General features: G+C 43.7%; 1 protein-coding gene across 3 annotated transcripts in view; it reads left to right on the forward strand.

Annotated features, from left to right (window-relative positions):
- Nucleotides 1-29: 29 nt before the first annotated feature.
- The window catches only part of LOC117421247 (lateral signaling target protein 2 homolog), a 136889-nt gene continuing 109578 nt past the window's right edge, over nt 30-27340 (forward strand). For 2 of the 3 annotated variants that reach the window (XR_009330672.1, XM_034035393.3), the window contains exon 1: nt 31-408. Coding sequence is in view for 2 of the 3 variants with exons in the window: in XM_034035393.3 (XP_033891284.3) it covers nt 370-408 (39 nt within the window). In the remaining variant the exon portion in view is untranslated. Of the gene's footprint in view, nt 409-27340 lie in introns of all 3 variants that reach the window. The other variant, XM_034035394.3, reaches the window with a different exon arrangement.

Here is a 27340-nt window from a genome sequence, read left to right on the forward strand (position 1 = left end):
GCAGGTACAGAGCTCAGACAGAGGAGAGGGGAGGGGGTGATATCAGATAAGAAGGACCGGCATTAGAACCGGGATAGGGAAGCTGTGTATGTACCAGTGCTTGAACTGCTTGCCTTGCTGCAGGGAAATCAATGCACTAGCGTGAGACCATCCCAAGCGACCACATATTGTGTACAAATTCAACTCATATGAACAGGTAACGCTTCTCACAAAAGCCGGAGCTACAGGACATACCAGGACCTTGTTCAGCTGAATCGCGCTGAGCCGGAGGAACTGCCACCATCAGCATTCATTGATTTAAGGAAGCCGTTCAATTTAGCTATCCCAGGAAAGAAAAGAGAAGGGAGCGAGAGAGCAGAGAAGAGGCTAATGATGAACAGGTTCAGAAAGTGGCTGTATAAGCCTAAGGTAAGTTTGCCAAAGCATTTCAGTTTTGCTTTTTCGTTATTTAACTCGCGTGATGTGGTGTTTTGCAGTAGCTGTTTTTTGTTAGTTGGTTTATATTGCTATTTTTTCGAATTCAGTAAATAACTTATCGTGGAGGCTCCAAATAAAATAAAGTGTTTATCCTAAAAATGTTACCTATACTTATGTGACGCTGAACTGTCACATCTAAGCTAGTGATTAAATTGCAATGCCGTTTTTGTGTCCCGTCAGACCCAGCTCTGTGTGGTTTTAGCTGAGCAGAGACACATTGATTGATTGCTGTTTTTAAAATAGTTTTTTGATATAACAACACTAACTTCTCGATTTACGCGTTTGTGCACAATGCTTATGAATCGTTACAATATAAAACGAAAAAGAAAAACACGACAGCGAAGGAAAAATCTTGTATTGATGCGATTTGTTGTCATAAGTTCTATGATTACATTATTTGAAACGCAATCTGTAAAGTGAAGCCATTGCAATAGACCAACGCTGTAGCACTGGCGACAAACTCATGTGTCAATATCAAAATGATACATCGTCTCTCTAAGTAAGTCTGTACCGTAAGAGCCAATGTGATCGCCGTGCGGGTAACTCATTGACGGCTGCGGTGCTGCTTCTGCTATAGGTAGTTATAGTCGCATTCTAATTTTTATGAATGACCGCAGTGTTGTGATCCAAGTTCCTTTTAATGATACCCTTAAATTATGATTTTAAAAATGTAGCGCCGCGTGGATAATCCCTTTTGTCAAATGTGCTGTTCATGGTTGCTAATTAATACCACGCTGATAGTAATTGGTCATTTTTAGTTGTGACCAGTCGGGAATTAAAACAGATATTTCTGTGCCGATCTGCATACCCAACAGTTCTACAAGACAGGTACTGCATTGTTTACAGTTCTTTTAATTTGTTTTAGCAATAGATTGATTCACGTTTACAGTAAACTGGTAAATCATTTCTTCAACCTAATAATCTTGAACAGTACAACCATTAAAAAGAACAACACCACGTTAATTACCATGCAGGAGATGCTGAAAGGGTTATGCTACAGTAATTCAATCAATAGTTTTACAAACTAGGCTATAGCGTGATGAAGTGAGTAACAACTGGATCTGATTATTCTGTTGTCTACGAAGTACCCCTGTCTAAGTGCCATTGTCCTCATTTGAGGACAGGCTACTTTGTTGTTTTTTTGCAGCATTTTTAACTGGCATCTACCTGTTGTTTGAATTTCATTTTGTTAAGACACGTTACTCAAATTGTGTTAACTGCAAACGTTGTCTAAATGTAATGTATCGCATTACACAACTACAGCTTTTTTTTTTCAAAGAAATGAAGTGAATACAGTACATTCGGCTTTGGAAATACTGCACTGTACTCAGCCTTGATGGGCAGAATCCTGCCAGAATTCAAGCATGAGCACGTGACAAGCCTTTTACCCCTGCAGTTTTCTATGGCATGGTTGGCACAAGGACAGTTATTTTGTCCTTGTAACTCACCATGACTTTAATGTTACCTTTATGCCTAAATTGGCTGTCGAGCTGAAACTTAAAAAGTGTTAGCAATTTCAAAGTGGTTGGTGGCATAGCATTCGAAGCCATTTATTTGTGTGAGATGCCTTTTAGTTTTCTCAGTTCTACTTTTGTCAGTTTCAGAGATTAATTTAACAAAGAATATATATATATATATATATATATATATATATATATATATATATATATATATATATATATATATATGCCATATGGACAGCAAAACTTCATTTGAGTTTTGACTCCCAGACTATAGGCAAAACAAAACTAATAATGATAATAATTACGTCATAGATTTGTATTTATGCACAAAACAATGCTGATATACTAAAATGTTAAACAGCACTGTAGTTGTACATGGTGTATGTCACTGCTCAGAGAAACAGTAAGATTTAATTTTGTTAAAATGGGAGAGCTTTTTAAGTTAACCATTTAAAAGAACACTGGTTCATCAAAAAAAAAGCTGCATCTACAGTTCGGTACAGATTTATTTCTGTATATTTAATTTATTTATTTGCACCATTTTTTGTAAAAGGTAATTAAAATTGTGTATGTTGCAAAACCAATAACAAGTGACTTGCAATTATACACTCACGATAGTATATCAAATGGGTAAAAATGAAATACTAGGAAACTGAAGATGATTTGAAATATCCATCTAATGGAGTGAACTGGGAAGATCATTCTCATAATTGAGCCTAACCACAGCTTTGTTTTTTGTTTTCATTTGTGAGGGGGAACCACCAATTATTTGCACTTGACATGGAATAGCCCTGTATATGTCAGCCTTAATTAGTCAAACAGAGTAGAAACCTATGAAACTAAACACAGTTTCATCAACCCCCTACTTATTATTATTATTAAATAATAATAATAATAATAATAATAATAATAATAATAATAATAATAAAAATAATAATTACCTAAACTGATGCAATTGGAATCTTATTTTTAAGCCAGTGCTCTTGCAGTATTCAGTACTGAATCTAAGTGGAATTTTCACAGTTTGGTTACAAACACAGATGCCAGTTTTTAGGGAGCTTCAGGGCTGCTTGAATCCCACAGGATATCACGTAGGTCCTTAATTCAGCTCTGGTTCCTTGTCTTGCTTCTTTCTAATACAGAGAAAGAAGCAACACCATATATAAACCATATACAATAATGTAATCCATTATAAGGGGTAAATGAGGATTATTTATTAACAGCATTAGAGGAGACGGCCAACAGGGACTAGGTAAAAGGTGGATCCTGTTTGACTAACCCCATTTCTCTAAAGGAGTTGCTGGGAGGACAGAAGAGCTTGTGGATCCATGTAGTTGGTAGTGAAGGCAACGCTGGCCTCTCGGAATCCCCCAAATCGAGGAGGGCACTGTGAGCATGTTCTAAATTAGGCAAACAACATTGAAATCTAATTACAACCTTGACCAATTGACTTGTCAAAGGCTACATCAAACACGCTTGACGCACAGCTTAGTAAGACTTCTGTGCAAGCACCTTCCAAAACAACGACGCCCACCTTGAAATCAGTGTCATTTGAGTTCAGCAAAGCTATTTCACAGGTGTAATAGCATGCTTTCAGTGCCAGTTTGACATAGGCTTGTGGACTGTTTTGGAGGAAAATTATCGTTGTTGTTCACTTTTGACAAATACATTTTACCCCTACTTTTCTACCTAATTTGAAAAGCTTAAATCGAAATGTCGTCTCACTGATGCAACTCGCTTACAGACGAGGAGGACTGGAGATCTGCACTTGACTCTGTTCCCACTGTCAATCCAATAATCTCTTTCCACCTGATGAATGTCACCAAGCTACTTAACCCTGGAGGCAAGGTCACAAGCTGGGAAGTCTTTGTTTTTGTTTTGAGTCAAGGCGTCCCACAAGTCATACATCACAGGCAATATCCTGTATCCTGTCAGGTACAGTAGGATGTTCTGTGTTAAATCAGGCATCCACCCCCGTTGTCTATCTGTACCACACATCAAAGTGACCCGAATTCATTCTTATTGGCTTTACTCCAGAAAGACATAGAGAGAAGACTAATGTTAACTATAACAAAGTCAGATTCGTGCCGTATAACAGTATTAATCATCATGATCCGGGGGGTCATGAAAGATGTTTCCCAAAGGACATGAGATGGGTTATTTTGCCCACAAGCTAATAAAGGAGATTTTTCCTACTTTGCATATTTTTTTTTTAAATTGTAAGTGACCTCTTTAACAACTTCAGTGTTCAGTATTCTGTTTAGCATTTTGAGATGTCATTAAATATACTGTAAAAAGATCATATTGTTTAAAGATGGCACTCAAAGTACTGTCAATAGTTAATTTGTGCTAATATACCCTCTCGTCGTACATATTAGGGTTGCGGTCAGTTCCTGTTTTTCAATTCCAATTCCTTTTTAAAATCAAATTCCAATTCTCATTCTCTTTTAATCAGTTCCAACACATCATTGATCAAAATTGCAATTTGCAGTATTCTGTTAAAATGAGCTTCTCACAGTGGCAACAAATTACTTCAATTGTCACTGTTGGTCAGTTAAATTGGCTTCAAAAGAAAGCAGTTGAACCATCACAACAATTGTGTCTCTAAAATATTAATTCCAATTCCTCCAAAGGAAATGGAATTGGAATCGGGAATTGATTTTAAAATTGAAAAACAGGAATTGACCCCGACCGTGGTCCATATTTCAGTTCTGGCCATCATCTTATAGACTCTTATCTTTTGGGTATTGCATCTACCTGCACCTTACAGTATTTCCTCCTTTTCAAATAAAGTATGCTGCACATAACCCTCACAGCGCAGGAGTTGTTTCATCCACCATGGAAAAGGTTTTGAAACAGCTCTTAAAGTAGCAGCGTGCAGATCAGGTCTGCCGCTGTGTACAAAATGAATTTTGTGTTAGAGGCTTGGAGGATGTAGTCTTGCAAATCTTATTTATAATAAGCCTCTGGCAGATGCAACCTGTAGTGCTTCTGACTTCTCACAGGCATAGTGGTCGTGGGGAGTGGATATATGTAAGAAGTCTATTTAACAGTGGAGCATGGCAAAATTGAAATTAAAATGTACTTTTTTTTTTTTTTTTTTTGCCAGGAGTCTGTGCTGCACAACAGTCAATTCTGTGTGCCTTTCACTGATAAGACCTGCTGCTCACTGAACAACTACTTAGCTCTTGAACTCAGTTTAGCCGGGTGTCGATCAGCACACTTATCTACTCTTACCCAAATGTTAAATGTTCATTGTATTTATTTATTTATTTATTTGTAAACTCTAGTGACAGCATGTGTTAGGGTTCTGCCCACTTATAGTACAGGGGCATAGTTGTGTTGCTGTAAGGTTTTTAAAATATTTATCATGTGTTTTGTAATTTTTTTTTTTTTTTTTTTTTTTTTTTTTTTACACCCATGTGTAATTATATCTTCTTGGAGAAACTTGTATGTCTCTGTAGCTAAAACTACCATCAGGGACGACTGTTAAGACTGGAATGCACTGAAGCATTGTCTGTGGAGGAATGGAGAAAACTGATATTTGAAAAAAACAGAAATAAAAAATAACAAAATCAGTGTGACTTGCTCACACTTATTTTGAGCAGAATTTATGGTTGGTTACTTAGTTGGAGCAAGAACGTGTTCTAAACACTGACAGAATTACAATTGCAGGCAGTCGGAAACTTGAAGTGTAACTAGCACTAATTGCTTAAATTTGAAACATTATTTTTTTATAATTGTCAAAAAGTGAACCTGCCTGCAGTCTCCACATCACATAGAGCCACTGCTAATACAAAGTGCTTTTTTTCTACATGTTTTGTGTCCAGTCTGCTGCTCTGTATGCATGCCTTGTTGTGTTGCAAATGCTGGCAGCCACATGTTGAATGTTTCTTGATGGTGCACGCTTGGCTGATTTATTTTATGCTGTCATGGGTCTGCTCTTGACTATACAGCAGGTGTACATCCTCCATCAGTGCTTGAGGAGATATGTCACTTATAAATTAGATCTGATAAGCCCAGCTCCCACCTCTGTACAGGTTCACTGCAACACCTGGGACATCTGTAAATAATAAAGAAAGGGTGGATTTGACACGAACGGGTGTGTATACAAGAAAAAGATGAAACTGAGGAAATGGGCATCAAAGTTAATTACCTGCAGTTATTTTCATTAAAAGATGGGTTGTATAGTATTTGCACATTCACTGGTAGTGCCCATTTTACCTAACTCTTGGATAAGAAACCTGATTTTACAACAAAAACCCAGGAGATGTCCTGTATCGAGATGGTCTTTTTGTTGTCTGCTTGTGCGGTTTTAACATACACTTATACACAAAATGATCCGCATTAACCCTGGAGGATATCTTCAGATGGAATGCATTTTTTCTGTTAAAGACAAGCTGACCAGCAAAGTTTAAATTACAATGCATATTTTCACATATTAATGAACGTAAAGGTTTGCGAAAGCTAGATATTGTCTTGGGGTTGGCTTTTGACAGGTTAGCCTGCAGTTCAACAAAGCTGGCTGTTTAGCTGCTGCAGGTCCTGATTTTCATTTGGCAAGTCGATCCATCGGATTTTTCACAATTATCAAGCAGATGGGGCCTCTGTTGGTTGTCTCATCCAAAAGGAAAGAAACTCTGCCAGCACAGCGTGCCCCTCTCTCACCAAGCTAGTCTTTCTTGTGGATGGAAAATGTCCAGGTCATCCCCTGACTGAGTTTGAACTTGTGACTGTGTTAACGTGTTGAACAGCTAGCCTATGTCCAATACTTGCCAGCACTCAGAATAGAGAAATATAACAGACTTGTGGAGTTGGTAAAATGTTTTGTTATTACACATTAAATACCATGAGAGACAGACTTGACTATTAACAAACCTTTATTTTTACATATGCACAAAATGTACCTTTAAATGTCACTCTGAAGCCAACAATGACCTTGAGAGATCTGCAAAGTTCTGTGTCTGAGATGGGAGTCAGTGTTCAAACATCAACAATAAGCCGGTCTCTACACAAAGCTGGCCTGTATGGACGGGCGGCAAGAAAGAAGCCATTACTCAAAAAGCCTCATCTTAAAGCACGTGTGGAGTTTGCGAAAAAGCATGTAGATGATACTGCAGACATGTGGAAAAAGGTTTTGTGGTCAGACAAGACAAAATTGAACTTTTCGGTCTAAATTCCAAGCATTACGTCTGGCGCACGCCCAACGCTGCACATCACCCGGTCAACACCATCCCAACTATCAAGCATGGTGGTGGCAGCATCATGTTATGGGGATGCTTCTCTTCAGCAGGGACTGGGAAGCTTGTCAGGATAGAGGGGAGAATGGATAGTGCAAAGTACAGGCGAATCCTTGAGGAAAACCTGTTTGAGTCAGCCAAGACTCTGAAACTGGGGAGGAAATTCACATTTCAGCAGGACAATGACCCGAAGCACAAAGCCAAAGCCACACTGGAGTGGTTGAACAAGAGGAGAATTAATGTTCTTGAGTGGCCCAGTCAAAGTCCTGACTTGAATCCAATCGAAAATTTATGGCGAGACTTGAAGATTGCAGTCCATCGACGATCCCCAACAAACTTATCAGAACTGGAGCAATTTTCCCATGAAGAATGAGCAAAAATGTCACCATCCTACTGTGCAAACCTAGTAGAGACCTATCCAAAAAGACTCATAGCAGTAATTGCTGCAAAAGGTGCTTCTACCAAGTATTGACTTAAGGGGCTGAATACTTATAAACCTATACAACCTATACATTTCATTTTGTACATTTTCTTTGCAAGTTTTGCTGACATTTAACCTCCTCCTCATATAACAGTGTTCAGTTTAATCACTGCAGCTTTGAATAAAAAAGTTTGTTTAAAAAAAACTGTGCATACATTATTTGTAATTCAACAAAATGTGACATTATTGGTAGGGGGTGAATACTTCTGCAAACCACTGTATATCACTTATACCGCCCCCTTTATAACGCTACCCTCGCATACCGCCAGCTATTCTCTCTGAACAATATAAAACAGTGCTATTTGTACCCGTTATATCGCCACCCCCATGTCTGCCACCCGCCAACTTCCCAAGCCAAGCAAACTTGTAGTTTCATTGTAGTTTCCCTCATTGTAGCGCCAACGAAATAATCATGGCCAATTAAAACAACAAAGTTATGCAGTTAACCTTTGACTCGCTTTCCTAATTCGTTGTTAACTGAACGTTCATACCAATGTCATCAACACTCCCGCTCCCAAAGCAAAACAGAAAGTACAAAATGACGAGTCGACCCTACGTTTAACACCGAAGCAAAAGAAAAAAAATCAGCATGTATGCATCTGAAAAAAAGAAAGCAAATGTTTTCTCGCCTAAGTGAGGCATATACTGTTAATCTAAGGACAATTGGAAACATTGTAATGGATAAAAACAAATGGCTTACCTTGATGGAACGGGTTGATTTGTTTAACCTGAAAATGGCTTGACACAGTCTAAAATAAGTGACTTTTATAAACCACAGTAAATGTTTTAAAAAAAAAAGTATGGTAAGAGGTTGGTTTGTTTGTTTGTTTGTTTACGTGCAAGTAAAAAAAAAAAAAGTGTATCCTGTCCATATTCAAAAAACTGCTTAAAAAAGAATGCTATTGAGCTTAGTATTCAGCAGGCTTATAGTCGTGCCACAAACACTAAAGTTCAAATGACCAGTACAGTAAACAAACAAACAAATAAAATGGTATGCTTTTTTGTTTTTATGGAACTGTTGTTTGGGTGATTTGACACTAAATGAGTGTTTGTTTTTTCTATTATTATTTTATTTTAAGTATAAACTGTTCCTCAAAAGTAACCATGTATGTTCCATATAGATGGGAAAACATGATAAAACGTCACTAGTAGACCTACTGTTGTGTTAAGAACTAGTACTGTGGTTTTAAAAAAGATTAACTTTTTATTAAAATGGCCTGCAGATACTGTAACTGTATAACTAAAAAAATAAAATGTTAGAATTTAGTGAAAACATAGTAGGGTGTTGTGTGTGTGTGTGTGTGTGTGTGTGTGTGTTTGGTTTTTTTGTTGTTGTTGACCCTCACTATAACGCCACCCTCACTTATTTCTCGTTTTTGCCCATGGCCCTTAACTGGCAGTATAAAGAAGGGTTAACTGTATGTGTGTGTGTGTGTGTGTGTGTGTGTGTGTGTGTGTGTGTGTGTGTATATAATAATATATACACAGCTCTGGAAAAAATTAAGAGACCACTGCAAAATTATCAGTTTCTCTGGTTTTACTATTTATAGGTATGTGTTTGGGTAAAATGAACATTTTTGTTTTATTCTTTAAACTACTGACAACATTTTCTCCCAAATTCCAAATAGAAATATTGTCATTTAGAGCATTTATTTGCAGAAAATGACAACTGGTCAAAATAACAAAAAAGATGCAGTGTTGTCAGACCTCGAATAATGCAAAGAAAATAAGTTCATATTCATTTTTAAACAACACAATACTAATGTGTTGTTCAGAAATCAATATTTGGTGGAATAACCCTGATTTTCAAGCACAGCTTTCATGCGTCTTGGCATGCTTTCCACCAGTCTTTCACATTGATGTTGGGTGACTTTATGCCACTCCTGGCGCAAAAATTCAAGCAGCTCGGCTTTGTTTGATGGCTTGTGACCATCCATCTTCCTCTTGATCACATTCCAGAGGTTTTCAATGGGGTTCAGGTCTGGAGATTGGGCTGGCCATGACAGGGTCTTGATCTGGTGGCCCTCCATCCACACCTTGATTGACCTGGCTGTGTGGCATTGAGCATTGTCCTGCTGGAAAAACCAATCCTCAGAGTTGGGGAACATTGTCAGAGCAGAAGGAAGCAAGTTTTCTTCCAGGACAACCTTGTACTTGGCTTGACTCATGCCAAAGCTGCCCGATTCCAGCCTTGCTGAAGCACCCCCAGATCATCACCGATCCTCCACCACATTTCACAGTGGGTGCGAGGCACTGTGGCTTGTAGGCCTCTCCAGGTCTCCGTCTAACCATTAGACAACCAGGTGTTGGGCAAAGCTGAAAATTGGACTCATCTGGGGGTGCTTCAGCAAGGCTGGAATCAGGCAGATTTGTCTTTGTGAAGGACGCATGAATCAAGCCAAGTACAAGGTTGTCCTGGAAGAAAACTTGCTTCCTTCTGCTCTGACAATGTTCCCCAACTCTGAGGATTGGTTTTTCCAGCAGGACAATGCTCCATGCCACACAGCCAAGTCAATCAAGGTGTGGATGGAGGACCACCAGATCAAGACCCTGTCATGGCCAGCCCAATCTCCAGACCTGAACCCCATTGAAAACCTCTGGAATGTGATCAAGAGGAAGATGGATGGTCACAAGCCATCAAACAAAGCCGAGCTGCTTGAATATTTGCGCCAGGAGTGGCATAAAGTCACCCAACATCAATGTGAAAGACTGGTGGAGAGCATGCCAAGACGCATGAAAGCTGTGCTTGAAAATCAGGGTTATTCCACCAGATATTGATTTCTGAACTCTTCCTAAGTTAAAACATTAGTATTGTGTTGTTTAAAAATGAATATGAACTTATTTTCTTTGCATTATTCGAGGTCTGACAACACTGCATCTTTTTTGTTATTTTGACCAGTTGTCATTTTCTGCAAATAATTGCTCTAAATGACAATATTTTTATTTGGAATTTGTGAGAAATGTTGTCAGTAGTTTATAGAATAAAACAAAAATGTTCATTTTACCCAAACACATACCTATAAATAGTAAAACCAGAGAAACTGATAATTTTGCAGTGGTCTCTTAATTTTTTCCAGAGCTGTATATTATATATATAATATATATATATATATATATATATATATATATATAATATAATGTGTATGTATATGTACTGCACCCCGAATATAAACACAGTGGTGGCGAAATCCAGAGTGAGATCATTGAACACTTTCCATAGTACACAGAACAGCAGCTGTAATCTGAGGCAGTAGCAGAAACTGTGGAAAACCGTCTCTCTCTGAGCAGTACGGGCATGTGTCTGCCACGCGGGGGTCCAAGGTGTGGGCAAAGGCATTGGTGGCAATGGCAGTATGGAGAATTCTCCACTGCAGGTCTCTGGAGATCGTGGGCAACGCGGGCTTGTAGAGGCTTCTCCAGGCAGGGCCGAGGCTCTTCTCCACAGCAAGGCGCTCCCTCCTGGGGGTGTTAAGGAGGGGCTGCAGTTGCTGGCATTGCTGCACCTTCTCACACAGCCAGTAAAGGGCCGCCTTGTCAGCTGTGGAGAGAGAAACACTGGACAGACCTTGATAGGTCAGTAGGCGGCCTGGTGTATCCGGGGGGGGGGGGGGGGGGCACTATTATTTGTGTCGTCAGGCCAGCGACGCTTGGAGAAAGCCTGGTTCAGCCTCTCCACAGGGGAGCACCTCCTGCAGGGCAGTGAGGAACCTAGAAACAATTCTTTCTGACCTGACTTAGCCAGGCTGTCAACACTCACCCACTGAAAATTTTGAAAATCTAAAAGATCCCTTACTTTAGTGACTGCACTGGCCAATGCAGAAATAAAAGCCTGGGAAGTAAACATTTCTATTTTAAAATTTTCATCAAAGGCCAGTGGCTCCTCTAAAAACAAAAAAAAAGTTTAACAAATCTGATTCTCTCCTTATTTGGAACCACTGCCATATCCTGAACTGACCTGACACTGTCCTATAAAGCCCTGGGAGGAGGGACAGGTCTAGAGTGGGAGTGTGAATTAAAACCATGCTGCATGGTAGCCGCAGTCAATATTATCCAGGGCAGGGTGAGAAGGGTCCCGTAGGCACAGCAGCCTCTGAGCCACCTGTAAATGGAACGCCGCGCTGAACTACTGATGATGGCGATGAGTCCCTGCCCCCCCCCCCCCCCCTCCTGGTGGGGCAGGCACAGCACTGCCCTCCTGACCCAGTGCAGCCTGTACCAGAAGAAATCTAACAAGACTCTGGATCTGTATGACAGGTGAAACTATGCCAGAGCATAGAGGCCGGCAAAGTAAAGTTGTTTATATTCGGTGCTCTGCCACTGAGAGAGAGCTGTGGCAGCAACCAGCGTCACGCCCTCGGTCTACTCGGCTCTCTAAAATCCCAGCCCAGTTCTTCTGGTCCTGACACTGGCAGAGGCCCTAAAAATCCTGCTGGCCGGACACACAGGTGATTGGGTCGTTAGCGTATGCCACCCCCCTGACTGCCTGCAAAGGGTGGGTGGGGATGGCAGGCCGGTGAGCAGCAGCCTCTGCCTATGTAGCAGGGGCTCTATGGAGAAGAGCATTTCACACAAGGGGTAGCCTGGTTCACTCAGGCCACCATTGATCTTCAGCACAATGAAAACCTGGGCCTATCCCCAAGGCCTCTTAAGACCTTGAATGAATAAATAATCAAGATCGACTTAGTAGAAGGCCTTCTCCTGGTCGAGGGAGATCAGACCACAATTTAACCTAAAAAGCTTTGAAGTTGCCATTATGTCCCTAATTTAAAAAATGTTATCAAATATGGACCTGCCGTTCTCAGCCGACTGGCCAGGGCCTTTGACAAGATCTTATAATCCATAGACAAGAGTGACACAGGTCTCCATTTCTTTATAGAGGTCAAGTCTCCTTTTTTGGGCATGAGGGTGATGACAGCCCATCCTCCAGACTCTCCTGCAACACCAAGAGCAGGTCTGGCCCCAGCAGAGCCCAGAACTCTTTGTAAAACTCGGCGGTAAGGCCATTGCACCCCGGTGCCCGTCCGTTGTTCAGCCCCTGCAGGGTGGCAGTCAGCTCTGGTAGGGTCAGCCAGAACTCTAATCCCCCCCACTTCCTCCTCTATGATCCTAGGGAGATCCTGTAGGAAAAGCTGCCTGGCCTCCGCCGAGTACAGGCCTCTATAGAAAGCCACAGTGAATCTGCAGATCTCCTCCCTGTTCTCCAGCACTTGCCCCTCAGCTGTCTTAACCTTTGCAGTCCATTTATTAAGTGCGTGTCAGGCGCGTCAGGTCCAATTTATTTTCACACGTGCAGTTAATTTTAGACGCGCTGTTTAAAAGTATTTTTTTTTCCACAGTTAAACGGGTTTAAAAGTCCCTGCATATCAACAAAGCACTCACTAGGCATCTCCAGCCCCGCCCCACCCTTTCGTTCGCTATAGCTTTCACATATGCTAAGAAATAAATAATAATAATAATAAGTCGTACATACCGATCAATCATCTCCTGAACACTCGTTTTATAACCAAACGCCTCAATAATGCGATCCAAGTCATTATTTTATTACTATACCTTCTTAAAAAAGCTCTGCAAATGTCTGTGATATTCTCTGTGCGCTGATTCAGTAACAGGCAGCTTGTTTCCTTATGGCCGCCCCTATCTGATGCCAGGGGCAAGTATGACTATTCATGAGATACGCCCTTTTTTTATTTATTTTTTTCAGCTTGTCTCGGCTCCTGTCGCTCCCACTCCGGCAAGTGGAATGTTATGAATGTGACCAGTGTGTGACCAGCGTGTTTTGAAAGTCACCAGTAGAGTGTTTTGAACATACACTAAAAACACTCTGTGTTTTGAATGTACCTTGAAAATACTCCAGAGTGTTTCTTTGTGTGTTTTTGTGTTTTGAGCGTACCACACCGAGGTAAATGCGGTGGATTTCATGGCAAAAAAGGCCCTTTGCCTGTAAGAAAATGTAAAACATATTTTATACTATTTAAATTTTTAGACATTTTTAAAGTTTGTGTGGCATTCGGGAAGCTGTCCTGCCAAAACTTTGAAATTTGAGAAACATTATGCATTCTAAAATAAATACACAAATGCCCTGTTTTCCTAACTTCTCAGAATTTAAATTTGTTTATTCGCTGTCTTCATCAGAGAACCAATTTCTAAGATATCATTCATTACTGAGACATTAGTTTTGGGAAAACTTGATCTCATGTAAACGTACTGAATATTTAAAAGAAAATGCATAAAAGAGTTAGAATTAGCTTGTTCTGTCCTTATATTGTCTTGATGAGTTAGAGTAATTTCATGATTTCAGCACAAATCAGGGCCCATATCCCCGCAACAGGCAGCATCGCAGGAAGGTATTTCATCAGAAGCAGCATGATAAGAGCCACGGTGTTCATCAGAGCCATTGTCAGTGTAGGCCGGAGTATCAAGTAACATTACTGCTCACTCACAAAGTTATTCTAGGCAGTTTTGCAGCAGTTGCAACAACTTCAGCTTTACGTTTGCGCTTCTGAGCACTGCTTAAATGTTTTTTCATATGATTTTGTGCAAAGCACTTGTCGACAGTGATTCTTCTTCACTTGCTCTCACCCGCGCCTGCAGCGTGCTCGTCAGGCACTGCCGAGGCTGACCGTGCCACAGTGACAGTGCCACGCCTGTAAATGCCTGGAGTGTGTAAGAAAAAGATAAGCTATAAAGATAGAATGTTTCTGTGACAAAAAAAGTATACACCTTTCAAATAATACAGATTTTAAAAAATGTATCACATTCTTTAAATATACATATTCTCTATGGAAATGTATCACAATGTGTACATTTAAAAAATATAAATATTTAGGTCGTTATGGGCCCCTTCCGAGTGTGGGCCCCTCACCATTGTAAACCCGCCACTGGGTCACCCTCATTTATTGCCTCCCTTTCCCCGATCTCACTGGCAGGCGACTCCTCGCCCCGTGGCTGATCACCATCAGCAGCTTTCGAATTTTCATTTCTCTCACCCTTCCCCCTCTGCTCTCCCTGCCTGGCCGCCGGCTTCCTCCTCGGGCAGGTACGCTGAATGTGCCCCTGCGCCACGCAGCTGTAACACCTCTTAAAATCTGAAGTCACAAAAACAATGTAATCAAGCCCAAGGTCTTGCTCTGCATTTTTTAAAATCATTAATAGCTGTCTTCAGATTGATATGACATGTCCCAGCTCCGGAGCTCCGGAGTCCAGCGGCACCCTCCTGATCCCGGATGCGAGCTTCCCATAGCGGCCCAGCTTGGCAACCAGCAGCTTGTTCTTCAAGTAGGGGGGCACGTTTGAGATCGTCACCCTCGCTACCGGGGAGGCCAAAGGGAGGACAGGCAGGAAAATCCCCCTCACCATCACCCTGTCTCTACCATCCTGTTTACTGATTCGTCTGTTTAAAATAAATTTAATAAATAAAATAACGATTGCCTTATTCATTTTCAAAGCGGAGATAATATTTTCATATACCCTGTACTGCTTCCCAGAGCCAGCGTGCAGTCCTCCACTGACACGTCCTCGTGGTTCACTATTTGTAAACTCCGGGTTAAAGTTTCAAAGCTAAAACCATGAGGGGGTCTTCCCCGTGGAGGGGGCATAATGGCCACTGATTCACTAAAGAAAATGTTTGTTATCTTTACGTTTTGAGTATACTAAAGCCAAGAGGCGGTTCGCTTATTACAGGAGGACAAAAATATTGAACAGGAATGCATTTTTTTTTTTTTACCTTTTTAAAAGCTAAAAATAATAATAATACCCTGGCACAATGGCTTTGCTAAAAAGAAAACTCAATACAACTGGAAATGAAGCAGTGCTGTGTAAATGACTCATCCCGAGCATTAAATATTGCACAGATTGCCTGGTTTCGCAGACCAGCAGTTAAAAGGATTGGGTATCACAGAAGGTGGCGGCTATGAATCTGGCTGCCAGACGCGAAATTAATGAATATTGGTGGCTGTGTTTGATGAAGCGCTTAGTGAAGTTTCTTCTAATGTAAAGCCATTCCGGTAACAATAAGCCTTCCGATTTAGAATTTGGGTAAATCGTGCTGAGCATGAATAATTTATTTTAAAGCACCCATGGAAAAGACCAGATTACTTTTTTGAGGTTGCTTAGCTACAGTAGTATTGCTAAGTAATTACTGGGTCTTTTACTTTATTGCTTAGTCTTACACATTAGCCAATTGGACTCCTAATCCTTTTTTTTCTGTTCTGCACAACACGTTCAGAACTCTGGAGTTTGGAGTCTTGTATTGAGGTCTTACAGTAACTTGTAACAACAGAGGTACTTTTAAAGTGGTTGTAGCTAACAGAATCGTGTCCTCAAGCTTATCTGTTGTGCACTGTTTGAATGCTCTAGTTGGTCTCAAATGTGCAGTGTTTGAAATAAACATTTATAGCAAACCTTATTTTCATTTTAAAACATGAAATCTACAATAGGTTAAAGACAGTTGGCTTGCCTCACTCACAGGAAGTCTGGTACTGTTTCACTTCCTAGGTCATTTAACCTCCACAGTCTAAGGGTCAAAGTAGGTTATTGGCTGCAAACCATGTCGGCCAATAAGGGAAGCAGCTGGTTGGTTGATGACAGGAAAAAAAAAACAAAACATTGAATAGGGTGGGGACAATTTTATTCTCCTGGGCAAAGGACCAGGGAAGTGCAAGACTACTATAACTCTAAAACACTCAATGACGATATGTTTAGGAAAAGAAACTTAGAAAAAGTCTTTCTCAGCGTCTTCTATTGGGATTTCATATGTTTCCTCACATGTTTTTCTTTTAAAGCTGTACATTTGAGACCTGCTGTATAGTGAATGGTTAGTTAACCACTTTAATACCCACATAGCAGGCATGACCTCGGTTTAGCATCACATCCGAACGCCATGCTCAGACATTGCATAACCGGATTTTCATTAGAGGTCAACCATTCAGGTTCTGTCCAGGCCAAGCATCACTTATTAGCTTTGAACACCAGACCATACTGCCGCAGCACAGTACACATGCATTCTGTTGTATTCATACTGGACTGAAGTGGCACAGCTTTTCATGTCTATGCAGAATGTCCTTTAATGCAACTCAATAACATTCTGCACTTTTAGTGCTGAGATATCATTGCTATTGACCTTTGTAAGCTCATAAAATGCATCGTAAGTCTGAAATCCATCCACCTTATAACTGTGCAGAATGAGCCGTGAATGGGATATTTCTTTGATGCAGTAGATGTCGTATTACAGGGTTGAGCAAACAACGCAGTTGTACTGAATTTGCTGGTGTGTTCGCTAATGTTTTGGCTACAGATTTTATAGGTGCCTGAAACGGTTTTAAGACTCAAAGTCAGACATTCGTTTTCTAATGAGCCTTTTAATCTCTGACGATGCAGTGCGCTTCAGTTCGTCGGCAGTTGGATTAGCTCCGTGATTATATTCATTTACACAGTCTATTATGCTTCAGAAAAAGGCCATTCCAGTACTTAGTCACATGACGTGCATCTCCCACACAATTGTCTGATTCAGTCAGTAGTCCTCTTGATGCAATGAAAAGAGCATCAGGAAATCTATTTCAAACTACTTATTTAATCTTCAATAACATAACATTGTTCCAGTCCGTCACAAGTGATTAGCACTGTGGACGAGGGGATTGTAACATTGCAGTTGTAAATGTTTTTTTTCTGTGTAGTAGGGGTCTTTCTTACAGGGATTGTGATCATTGGTTTGTAATTCCATGTATTTTTGCATGCGTTCATGTTGTTATACCTCTGAATTGAGTGGTAACCGATATAATTATCCCATTTCTTTCATCATAAAAGCAAACTGAATGAGAACGTAACTGCTGTACAGTTATCAGTGCTCCATCTCCAGTAATTGAAAACCTCGCTCCCTCAGTAATCACTTGATGGATAGCTAGAGTATTCAGCCTCTTTTGCTGACTCTATACACTACTGGCATACCTGACACCGAACAAAGGATGCTTGTAAAAGAACACTGGGTTTAAAAATGTCTACATTAGCTGCAAAAAAAAAAAAAAGTGTTATAGGAGTATTAAAGTTATACTGTATTTGTATTTAACTCGTTAAATATGGCCATGTTTCTGTATGGAAACCTATTAAGTGAATGCCATTACATATTATTATTATTATTATTATTTTTTTTAAAATCATTTCCATTCTGCTAGCCCAATCAATCCTCCTCTGAGAATACATGCTATACATTCTGTGAGAACCTGTTTACAGAGGGAGTCAGCCAGGGCAGTCATTGTGAACATTGTGCTCATCAGCACTGGCTACGCACCAGAGTGGGCTTGCTGTGTGAACAAAGCCTTTTGTGATGTTTTTTTTTTTATTTTGTGCTCAGATTTGTTTTCTTACCTCGTCTGATGAACGCCACACAGAGTGAACTCCCGGTCTCCATTTTGCTTGGGTCAGGAGAACAAACAGATCTCTAACCCAGAGATCATTGAAATATAGTCCTTACTGGCACCAAAGTCAGTATCCTTGCCCCATAAAACCCCCATCTTTATTTGTGATTTCACGTTTATCTTTACCAATATATTTGCACACTTTACATGCACTTTTACATGTCTCAATGTCCCTTAATGCACCTATGATCCCTTTATGTTTACTGTGGACTAAAATGTCGGCCAAATCCCTTCTAAAACCTACGATTGGTGGTTTCAGGAATGTCTCTTAAAGCACATGACATCTTTACTTAACTGCCCTCCAAAGCAATTTCATATGAAAAAGTCAAATCAGTAATGGCTGATAGTATCACCAGAGCAATAAAACTAAGAACAGAATGAACTCTTACCACTCTGCCAAAGATTTGGGAACAGTATGGTCTTTTCAGTATAATCTGCACATCATGTATGCAATAAGCCTGGTTCAAATCCGTTCAAGACTTTGAAAGGCAATAGGGATTGATGTGTGTGTGTGGTTGCCATTTTGGTGAACTAAAACTATTAACACTGAAATGAAGCCATCGCCATTAGAATGTTAATTCTGTAGCTATTTAATATGATTGATACTGAGTGTGACAGACATGCAAGTTTAGAAATAACTTAAGTCTTCTCCTCCCTAAAGACAAAATGTGCATCACAGTTGTGTTAATATTAATAATTCAAATGACTTTGTTGATTCTTATTAAAATGAACAAGTTTAAAAAAGATTTGTTATAAATTTGCTGTCAAGAAAATAAAAAAGCTGTGATTGAGTGCAGAAAGTGCCCGAGGGATGAGAATCTCGGCTTGCCCAATCAGAGACAGCTAGAGGAAAGATTGACACACAGTAGGGAAAATATCTGTACAAGCCTGCTAATATGCTACAATTTAAATCGGATACCCAAGTCTACCTTGAAACAGTGACCAAGTACATCACAACCAGGTGTCATAAGCACAATGCTCTTCCGCTGACATGATTACTTCTCTTTGAAACCATATCTCCTTACAGGAGTCAGAGCCTGGAACAAACGTGCATCACACAACACTGCCTGTTACAAAAGGCATGGCACGAAGGTCTTAACATTTTTTTGTTTAATTGCTATTGAAATGTCAGTGCGACAGGGTTTGAAGGCTTACTGGTGTAGCCTGTTTTTGATCCAACATATAATTTGTAAGCACATGTTCTGCAAACGTGTGCCAATGAGCATTCAGCAAAGCTGAAGTTCCCATCACCTGCAAGCCAAGCCCTGACTCATAGAAAAAAGGTATTGATTTTACCTTTTAATGAGAACAATCCTTTTTGTGAGTCAGCCAAGGACACATTCGGTAGAGTACAACCTTTACTGTTACGTGTGACCCCCAGAAAACTAAAGTTTGACACATAAGCTGTTACATGTATTGTAGTCGGGTATTTCACTGTATTTAATGTATTATGCATTGTTCCTCACTACTTGTAAAGCGCTTTGTGATGGTGCTCCACTGTGAAAGGCACTATATAAAATAAAGATTGATTGATGTATCAATGCAAATTAAGGGCCAGATATGAAATATTGGCAGTTATAATAGTCATACATTACATTTACATCAAGTCTGTAGCTCTACTGCAGCCAGTTAAAATATGAAAGAGGAGCTCTGCAGTATTTATTGCATTTAAGTAATGTAGCACAAATTTGTCATCTATAATATTTTTTAAATGCTCTTAAAAGGAACAAGATCTGGCTCTTTTTCTAATAAGTGATGGAATGACACTTAATTTATTACAGTTGTGTACATAATATTTACTAACAACTAAGCAACTGTACTCTGTTTAAGTTTATTTAAATGATTTCCAAACACAAGAAGCACAATAAAACTCTTGGAGACGGCAATGGCTCCCCCCCCCCCCCCCCCTTGGCTCTGGAGCTGGCAGCGGCTCCTCCCCCTCTGGCTCTGGAGCTGGCAGTCTCTGGTGACGGCAGCGGCTCCTCCCCCTCTGCCTCTGGAGACTGCACTGGCTCTCCCCCTCTGGCTCTGGAGCTGGCAGTCTCTGGCGACGGCAGCAGCTCCTCTCCCTCTGCCTCTGGAGCTGGCAGCGGCTCCTCCCCCTCTGGCTCTGGAGACTGCACCAGCTCCTCCCCCTCTGGCTCTGGAGACTGCACCAGCTCCTCCCCCTCTGGCTCTGGAGCTGGCAGTCTCTGGTGACGGCAGTGGCTCCTCCCCCTCTGGCTCTATTGACGGCAGCGGCTCCTCCCCCTCTGGCTCTGGAGACTGCAGCGGCTCCTCCCCCTCTGGCTCTGGAGCTGGCAGTCTCTGGTGATGGCAGCGGCTCCTCCCCCTCTGGCTCTGGAGACTGCACCGGCTCCTCCCCCTTGGCTCTGGAGCTGGCAGCAGCTCCTCCCCCTCTGGCTCTGTAGATGGCAGCAGCTCCTCCCCCTCTGGCTCTGGCGACAGCAGCGACTCCTCCCCCTCTGGCTCTGGCGACGGCAGCGGCTCCTCCCGCTTTGGATCTTGAAGGAAGCATCATGCCACTGTGTGCCCAAACTCCCACAAGCAAAGCACCAATTCTGGTCCCCAAGGCAGCCGAGATTCAGCCGTCGGTTTTTTATTTATTTATGCAGTTCAGCAATCCCACCTCTGCCACCATATATGGTAGGGTAGTGTTACACTCAAGGCTGTTCAGTGGCAGAAATAGCAAACCCAGAGTCAGTAGACTGCAGTTCAACGCTGTTGCACACTGTTATTTAATAACGGGAACAAACAAAACAGAAGGTTAAAAACAAACAAATAAAACAAGCTACCGTTATCTCAGTGCCTGGACAGGAGAACAACCTGCTGCTCCCAGTCTTCTCTCTCTTCTAACTCTCCCTTCTCCGCTTCCTTGTTCTTTTTCATATGTTGTGGTGTTAGATTGATCAGCTAACTAGGAACTGCATACCTAGCATTCTTGGGCTGATCAGTCAGTCAACCAACCTCCCCAGAAAGACACCACACCAAACCAATTATCTCGATTTACCTTGTGGCTGTGCAAAAGGTGGTCATCTTGGCTCCAGGCTGTTTCTCCACTGTTGAGCCATGGTGGCTGCCAGCCACAAAGCACATATTCTAATGTGCAGGACCTCTTTTCTGCCACACTTGGTTAAAGTGGCGCCGATTTGGTGTGAATTTATTTATCGGGACACCTCGGGAGATGTAAAAATATCGTCTGTCCCAATTATGTAAAAATATAAGTGGCTGTCCCAATTAAACGAGAGGCATTTGAGATTTGAGATGACTTTAGTCACACTTGTTGATGTGTTTCTTTCAAAACCTTTGAGACCTGCATAGTGATTGAAAGTGGGTAAGATGTACATTACTACAACCACTTACATTTTCCCTTGCTTGTTTACAAAACAACACCAAGCCACACCTGCATTGAAGTTCTTGGGAGTTAAGCTTTAACTAACTAAAATTAATGCCAACGAAAAATGTATTGTACTGTAGTTCCAAATGCCAGCATGTTACAGTGGTTGATTTGATTGTATTATTTCGAGCCAAGCCGAGCCCACCCAGCGCGGCACGGGTGTGTTCGCATTACTGTTCAAAGTACAAGCTGCACTGTGGAACATGATGTCAAATTTGGTGACACAGAGGCGCAGAGGAGTGGTGTGGATTTGTTTTGAGAATGGATCCCGAGGTCGCAGTTCTCCCCTTGTTTGTATTTGTTTTTCACATGTTGCCGAATGCAAATACAAACCGAATAATTTCATTTCATATTATTAAAGTTAGATGAATTACTACTACTACTACTCTACTACTACTAACTTAAAGTTACTGATAGTATTTGAAAACTGTAGGTAAACACTTCAGAAAAATAGATTTAAAGTAGGCCTATTAAAAACAAAATCTTAACTTAACAAATTTGAAGAGATTTTTCTTTACAACTTGTTTTTATACATGCAATGTTAATATATGGTATTGTAATGATCTCGGTTAACACAGGCAGGCGTTTCACACAGGGCGAGGCAATCCACACACAGGCGGAGGGTGGGCGTGAACCCGGGACCTCTCGCACTAAAGCACAGTGCTGATACCGCTGTACAAAAGAGCCGGCTCCTTCGCAAGGAGCGTATATTGGGCTTATGTTTTCATGTGTGATTACGTCACCTACCAGCCCTCCTGCTGCCTTTCCCCGTGATCGCTACAGTATTTTTTAAAAATGACCATATTGAATGTGATTTTCAGATACTTTGCACACTTCCAATATATTGTAACGACCCTGGCGATAGCAGCATCCTGGACATTGTGTTTGTCTTGTTTGTTACGTCCTGTTTAAGGTTCCGTGTATTGTGAGGGTACGGGGCACGCCGTTGGTGTGTGTCTGCGTGAGTGCATGTGTGTGTGTGCAGTGGGCGGTTCCCCGGAGGCTATAAGTAGGAGGGGGGGGGGGAGCCGCGAGAGGGGAGAACGCATGTGGCTGTCTGACTGGAGAGAGACTGCGAGAGACAGAGTACCGGCTGAGAGAGTGCTTGTCGGTGAAGCAGTGTGTGAACCCCCAGTGAGTCTGCGGTGTAAAAGAGAGAGAGACAGCTATTTATTATTTTGGCGTGAACCCCGACCCAAACAGGGTTTCGTTGTGTTATTAAAAAAAAAAAGAATAAAAGTACGTGGAACCTCATCTGGTCTCCCCCGAGTCTGTCTCACCCCCATAGCACAGAACGCTACATTGGTGTTTCAGGAGTGGGATTTGTACAGCGCCTGCCACAAGGGGTGAAACAGAAGCAAGAGGGAGAAGATGGCGGACGCGAGAGAAATGAGAGGAGACGAGCTGCGAGCCAGACTGGAGGAGCTGGTTGCTGAGCTGAGGGTCAGGAGCGACCCGAGAATGGGCGCCGCGTGAGGAGGAGAGAACATGGAGCGAGGGAGGAGCAAGAATCCTTGGGCGAAAGAGGAACGAGGGATCAAGATGGCGGAGCTGGGAGACAGACAGACTGCCCCGCAGGCTGAGGGGCACTGCGCCATCGTCATCGAGGGAGAAGGAGATTCTTCGGCCGCCGCAAGGACGTCATCGGCCACAGAGATAGGAGGAGCGCGAGTGCACGTCAAGGAGGAGGCAGCGTCACCATCGGACACGCCCGCCCTGCAGCAGAATGTCAACAAGGGGGTTTATTACAGCCGTCTGCAGTACAACGGTAAGGCCGATTGGCGAGACTTTGTAAAGCAGTTTGAAATGATGGCAATGGTAAACAACTGGACAGACAGAGAGAAAGCCAGTAATTTAATTCCTTGTTTAGAAGAAGAGGCTTTACATTGTTTAACCACAGTCGATCTAAATGGCTGTAGTAGCTATGGGACATTTGGTTGCTGAACTGAGCGTGTGTCTGACAAGAGAGCGTGACGTTAAGCCCCGACATGGGCCCCGTGCCGATCACGGGAGAGAGAATATGCAGTGTGGGGGGAACATGTTGCCAGGGGTGAGCCGGCAGTCAGTGAAAGCAGGCCGCTATGACGGTAGATCGCCGTGGGAGGCGTACTACGCCAAATTCAGGATGGCAGCGCTCACTAATGACTGGGGGCCGACGGAGAAAGCAGGACAGTTGGTGGCTGCATTAGAGGGAGAAGCGCTGCAGGTTCTGCTGGACCTGGGCCCAGACGAGGTGGCCCAATACGAGGTGATAACCGCAGCTCTCGAGCGCCGTTTTGGGAGAGTGGAGCCCGCAGTCGGGTTTCGCCTGCAGCTGGCCAACCCAACTAGAGCTCCCGGAGAGAAACTGGGCGTACTGGCGGCTGATGTCCTGTACCTGGCCCGGAGGGGGTACCCAACGTTCCCGCCAGCCACCCAGGAGGACCTGGCTGTCGAGGCCTTTGTTCGCGGACTGACCCCGACCGCTCTACGTCAGCAGGTCCGGTTTGCTGCCCCAACCTCCCTAGAGCTCGCCGTGGCTCACGCCGAACGAGTCGAGGAGGGGGAGCGGGATCATGCCCCTGGGAGCGAGAGTGGTCAGCAGAAGAGGCGGCCTGACCACACACCACCTAGAGCTTGCATGGCCCAAGCAGAAGAAGAGGAGGCCCCGTACCGCACCATTGACCCCACCTGGCCCCCGGAGCTTACCACCCTCATCAGGGCGGCGATCACCCAGCCAGCTCGGACTCCTGAGACCCCCCCCCCACAGCTGTGGGGGGGGGCTGTGGACAGCCTGGCCACCTACGGCGCCACTGCCCAGCAGCAGCTGCTGCACCACCACGCCTGACACAGCAACCGCAGGGAAACGCCAAGGGGCCCGCATAGACGGGACGACGCATGCCCCCGGTCCAGTTCCCTTAATCGCGGACCACCCAGCTGCAGCGGCCGCCACCAGTACTAACCCGTGTAGCTGACAGAGCGGGGCGTCACCCCCCACGGAAACAGCCGACCACAGACCGTGCCAGCCAGCTATAGCGGTAGGAAGGACCACTGCCGGGGACTTCTGCCATGTCCCCGTCCGCATTGAGGGGGTCCCGTGCACTGCTCTCGCGGACACTGGCTCCACGGTGACTCTCATCCGCCCCGATGTGCTCCCTGCAGGGGTCCGGCTGGAGCCCACCACCGTGCAGTTGCGCACTGTGACTGGAGAGCTAGCCCCCATGCAAGGAAAGGGCAACCTTGCTATTAGAACATAAGAACATAAGAAAGTTTACAAACGAGAGGAGGCCATTCAGCCCATCTTGCTCGTTTGGTTGTTAGTAGCTTATTGATCCCAGAATCTCATCAAGCAGCTTCTTGAAGGATCCCAGGGTGTCAGCTTCAACAACATTACTGGGGAGTTGGTTCCAGACCCTCACAATTCTCTGTGTAAAAAAGTGCCTCCTATTTTCTGTTCTGAATGCCCCTTTATCTAATCTCCATTTATGACCCCTGGTCCTTTTTTCTTTTTTCAAGGCAAAGAAGTCCCCCGGGTTGACATTGTCTATACCTTTTAGGATTTTGAATGTTTGAATCAGATCGCCGCGTAGTCTTCTTTGTTCAAGACTGAATAGATTCAATTCTTTTAGCCTGTCTGCATACGACATGCCTTTTAAACCCGGGATAATTCTGGTTGCTCTTTTCACTCTTTCTAGAGCAGCAATATCCTTTTTGTAACGAGGTGACCAGAACTGAACACAATATTCTAGGTGAGGTCTTACTAATGCATTGTAGAGTTTTAACATTACTTCCCTTGATTTAAATTCAACACTTCTCACAATATATCCAAGCATCTTGTTAGCCTTTTTTATAGCTTCCCCACATTGTCTAGATAAAGACATTTCTGAGTCAACATAAACTCCTAGGTCTTTTTCATAGTTCCCTTCTTCAATTTCACTATCTCCCATCTGATATTTATAATGCACATTTTTACTGCCCGCATGCAATACTTTACACTTTTCTCTATTAAATTTCATTTGCCATGTGTCTGCCCAATTTTGAATGCTGTCTAGATCATTTTGAATGACCTTTGCTGCTTCAACAGTGTCTGCCACTCCTCCTATTTTTGTGTCGTCTGCAAATTTAACGAGTTTGCTTACTATATCAGAGTCTAAATCATTAATGTAGATTAGGAATAGCAGTGGACCTAATACTGATCCCTGTGGTACACCACTGGTTACCTCACTCCATTTTGAGGTTTCTCCTCTAATCAGTACTTTCTGTTTTCTACCTGTTAACCAATCCCTAATCCATGTGCATGCATTTCCTTGAATCCCACTGCGTTCAGTTTGAGAATTAATCTTTTATGCGGGACTTTGTCAAAAGCTTTCTGGAAATCTAAATAAACCATGTCGTATGCTTTGCAGTTATCCATTTTCAATGTTGCATCCTCAAAAAAGTCAAGCAGGTTAGTTAGACATGATCTCCCTTTCCTAAAACCATGCTGGCTGTCTCCCAGGATATTGTTACCATATAACGGTGCACGCAGTCTGGCTCAGGAGCTGCGAAGGGCTTTGCACAGAAGAGCGTCGCCAGCTGTGGGAACTGGTGTATGAGTATCGCCACAGTTTTGCTACCGCCTCGGATGACGTGGGGCGGACACACCTGGTGCAGCACCAGATCGAGACGGGAGCCGCCCGCCCCATTAAGCAGCGCCCTCGCCGCCAACCACTCGCCCTCCAGGAAGCCACAGAGCAGGTGCTGGAGGAGATGAAGGCGGCGGGGATCATTGAGCCGTCCGACAGCCCCTGGACCTCGCCGGTAGTCATGGTGCGGAAGAAGGACGGCAAGTGGCGCTTCTGCGTCGATTACCGGCGAGTGAACGATGTGACGGAGAAGGACTCCTACCCCCTTCCCCGCATCGATGAGTCCCTGGACTTGGTGGCTGGCTCTAGATGGTTCTCTTCGCTGGACCTCCGCAGCGGTTACTGGCAGGTTGCACTGAATCCCTCTGCACGGCCGAAGGCTGCCTTCTCCACTGGAGGTTTGTGCAGGGCTTTGCCACCATCGCTGCCCCCCTGCACCGCCTCCTGAGGAAGGACGAGCCCTTTGAGTGGACCCCGGCGTGCCAGGAGGCGTTCGCCTCCCTGCAACATGCGCTGTGCCAGTCCCCGGTGCTGGCTCCCCCGGATGTCCGTTCTCCCTTCCTGCGGGACACGGATGCGAGCAACGAGGGGATCGGGGCTGTCTTATCCCAGCCGGGTCCGGAAGGGGAGCATGTGGTGGCGTATTTTAGCCGGTCGCTCAACAAGGTGGAGCGCCGGTATTGCGTCACCCGACGGGAGCTGCTTGCGGTGGTGGAGGGGGTCCGCCACTTCCACCACTATCTCTGCGGGCTCCCCTTCACCATTCGCACGGACCACGCTGCCCTGCAGTGGCTCCTGACATTCCGGGAGCCGGAGGGACAGGTCGCCCGTTGGATCGAGCAGCTCCAGACGTTTCAGTACCGGATCCAACACCTGGCTGGTGAGAAGCATGCCAATGCGGACGCGCTGTCCCGTCGTCCCTGTGCCCGGGAGGGATGCGCCCATTGCAGCAGAAAGGAGGAGAGGGAAGCAGAGCTGTCCCGCCGGGGGGAAGAGCAATGCCGCGTGGCAGTATCGGCTGAGAGGGTGGATTGGAGAGCCCATCAGGACCGAGACCCAGACCTCTGCCCCATACTACAATAGCTAGAGGAGCAGCGAAGGCCTCCCTGGGAGGAGGTGGCCCCTTTTTCCACCGCCACTCGGGGGCTGTGGGCTCAGTGGAGCAGGTTGGCCTTGCATGACAGAGTCCTTCAGCGGCAGTGGAAGGTGCCCGCCACGGGGGAGGTGAGGTGGCAGGTGGTTGTCCTGGGGGCGATGCGCCAGGAGGTG

This window comes from Acipenser ruthenus, chromosome 1 (assembly GCF_902713425.1).
Source record: "Acipenser ruthenus chromosome 1, fAciRut3.2 maternal haplotype, whole genome shotgun sequence".
Classification (NCBI taxonomy): Eukaryota; Metazoa; Chordata; class Actinopteri; order Acipenseriformes; family Acipenseridae; genus Acipenser; species Acipenser ruthenus.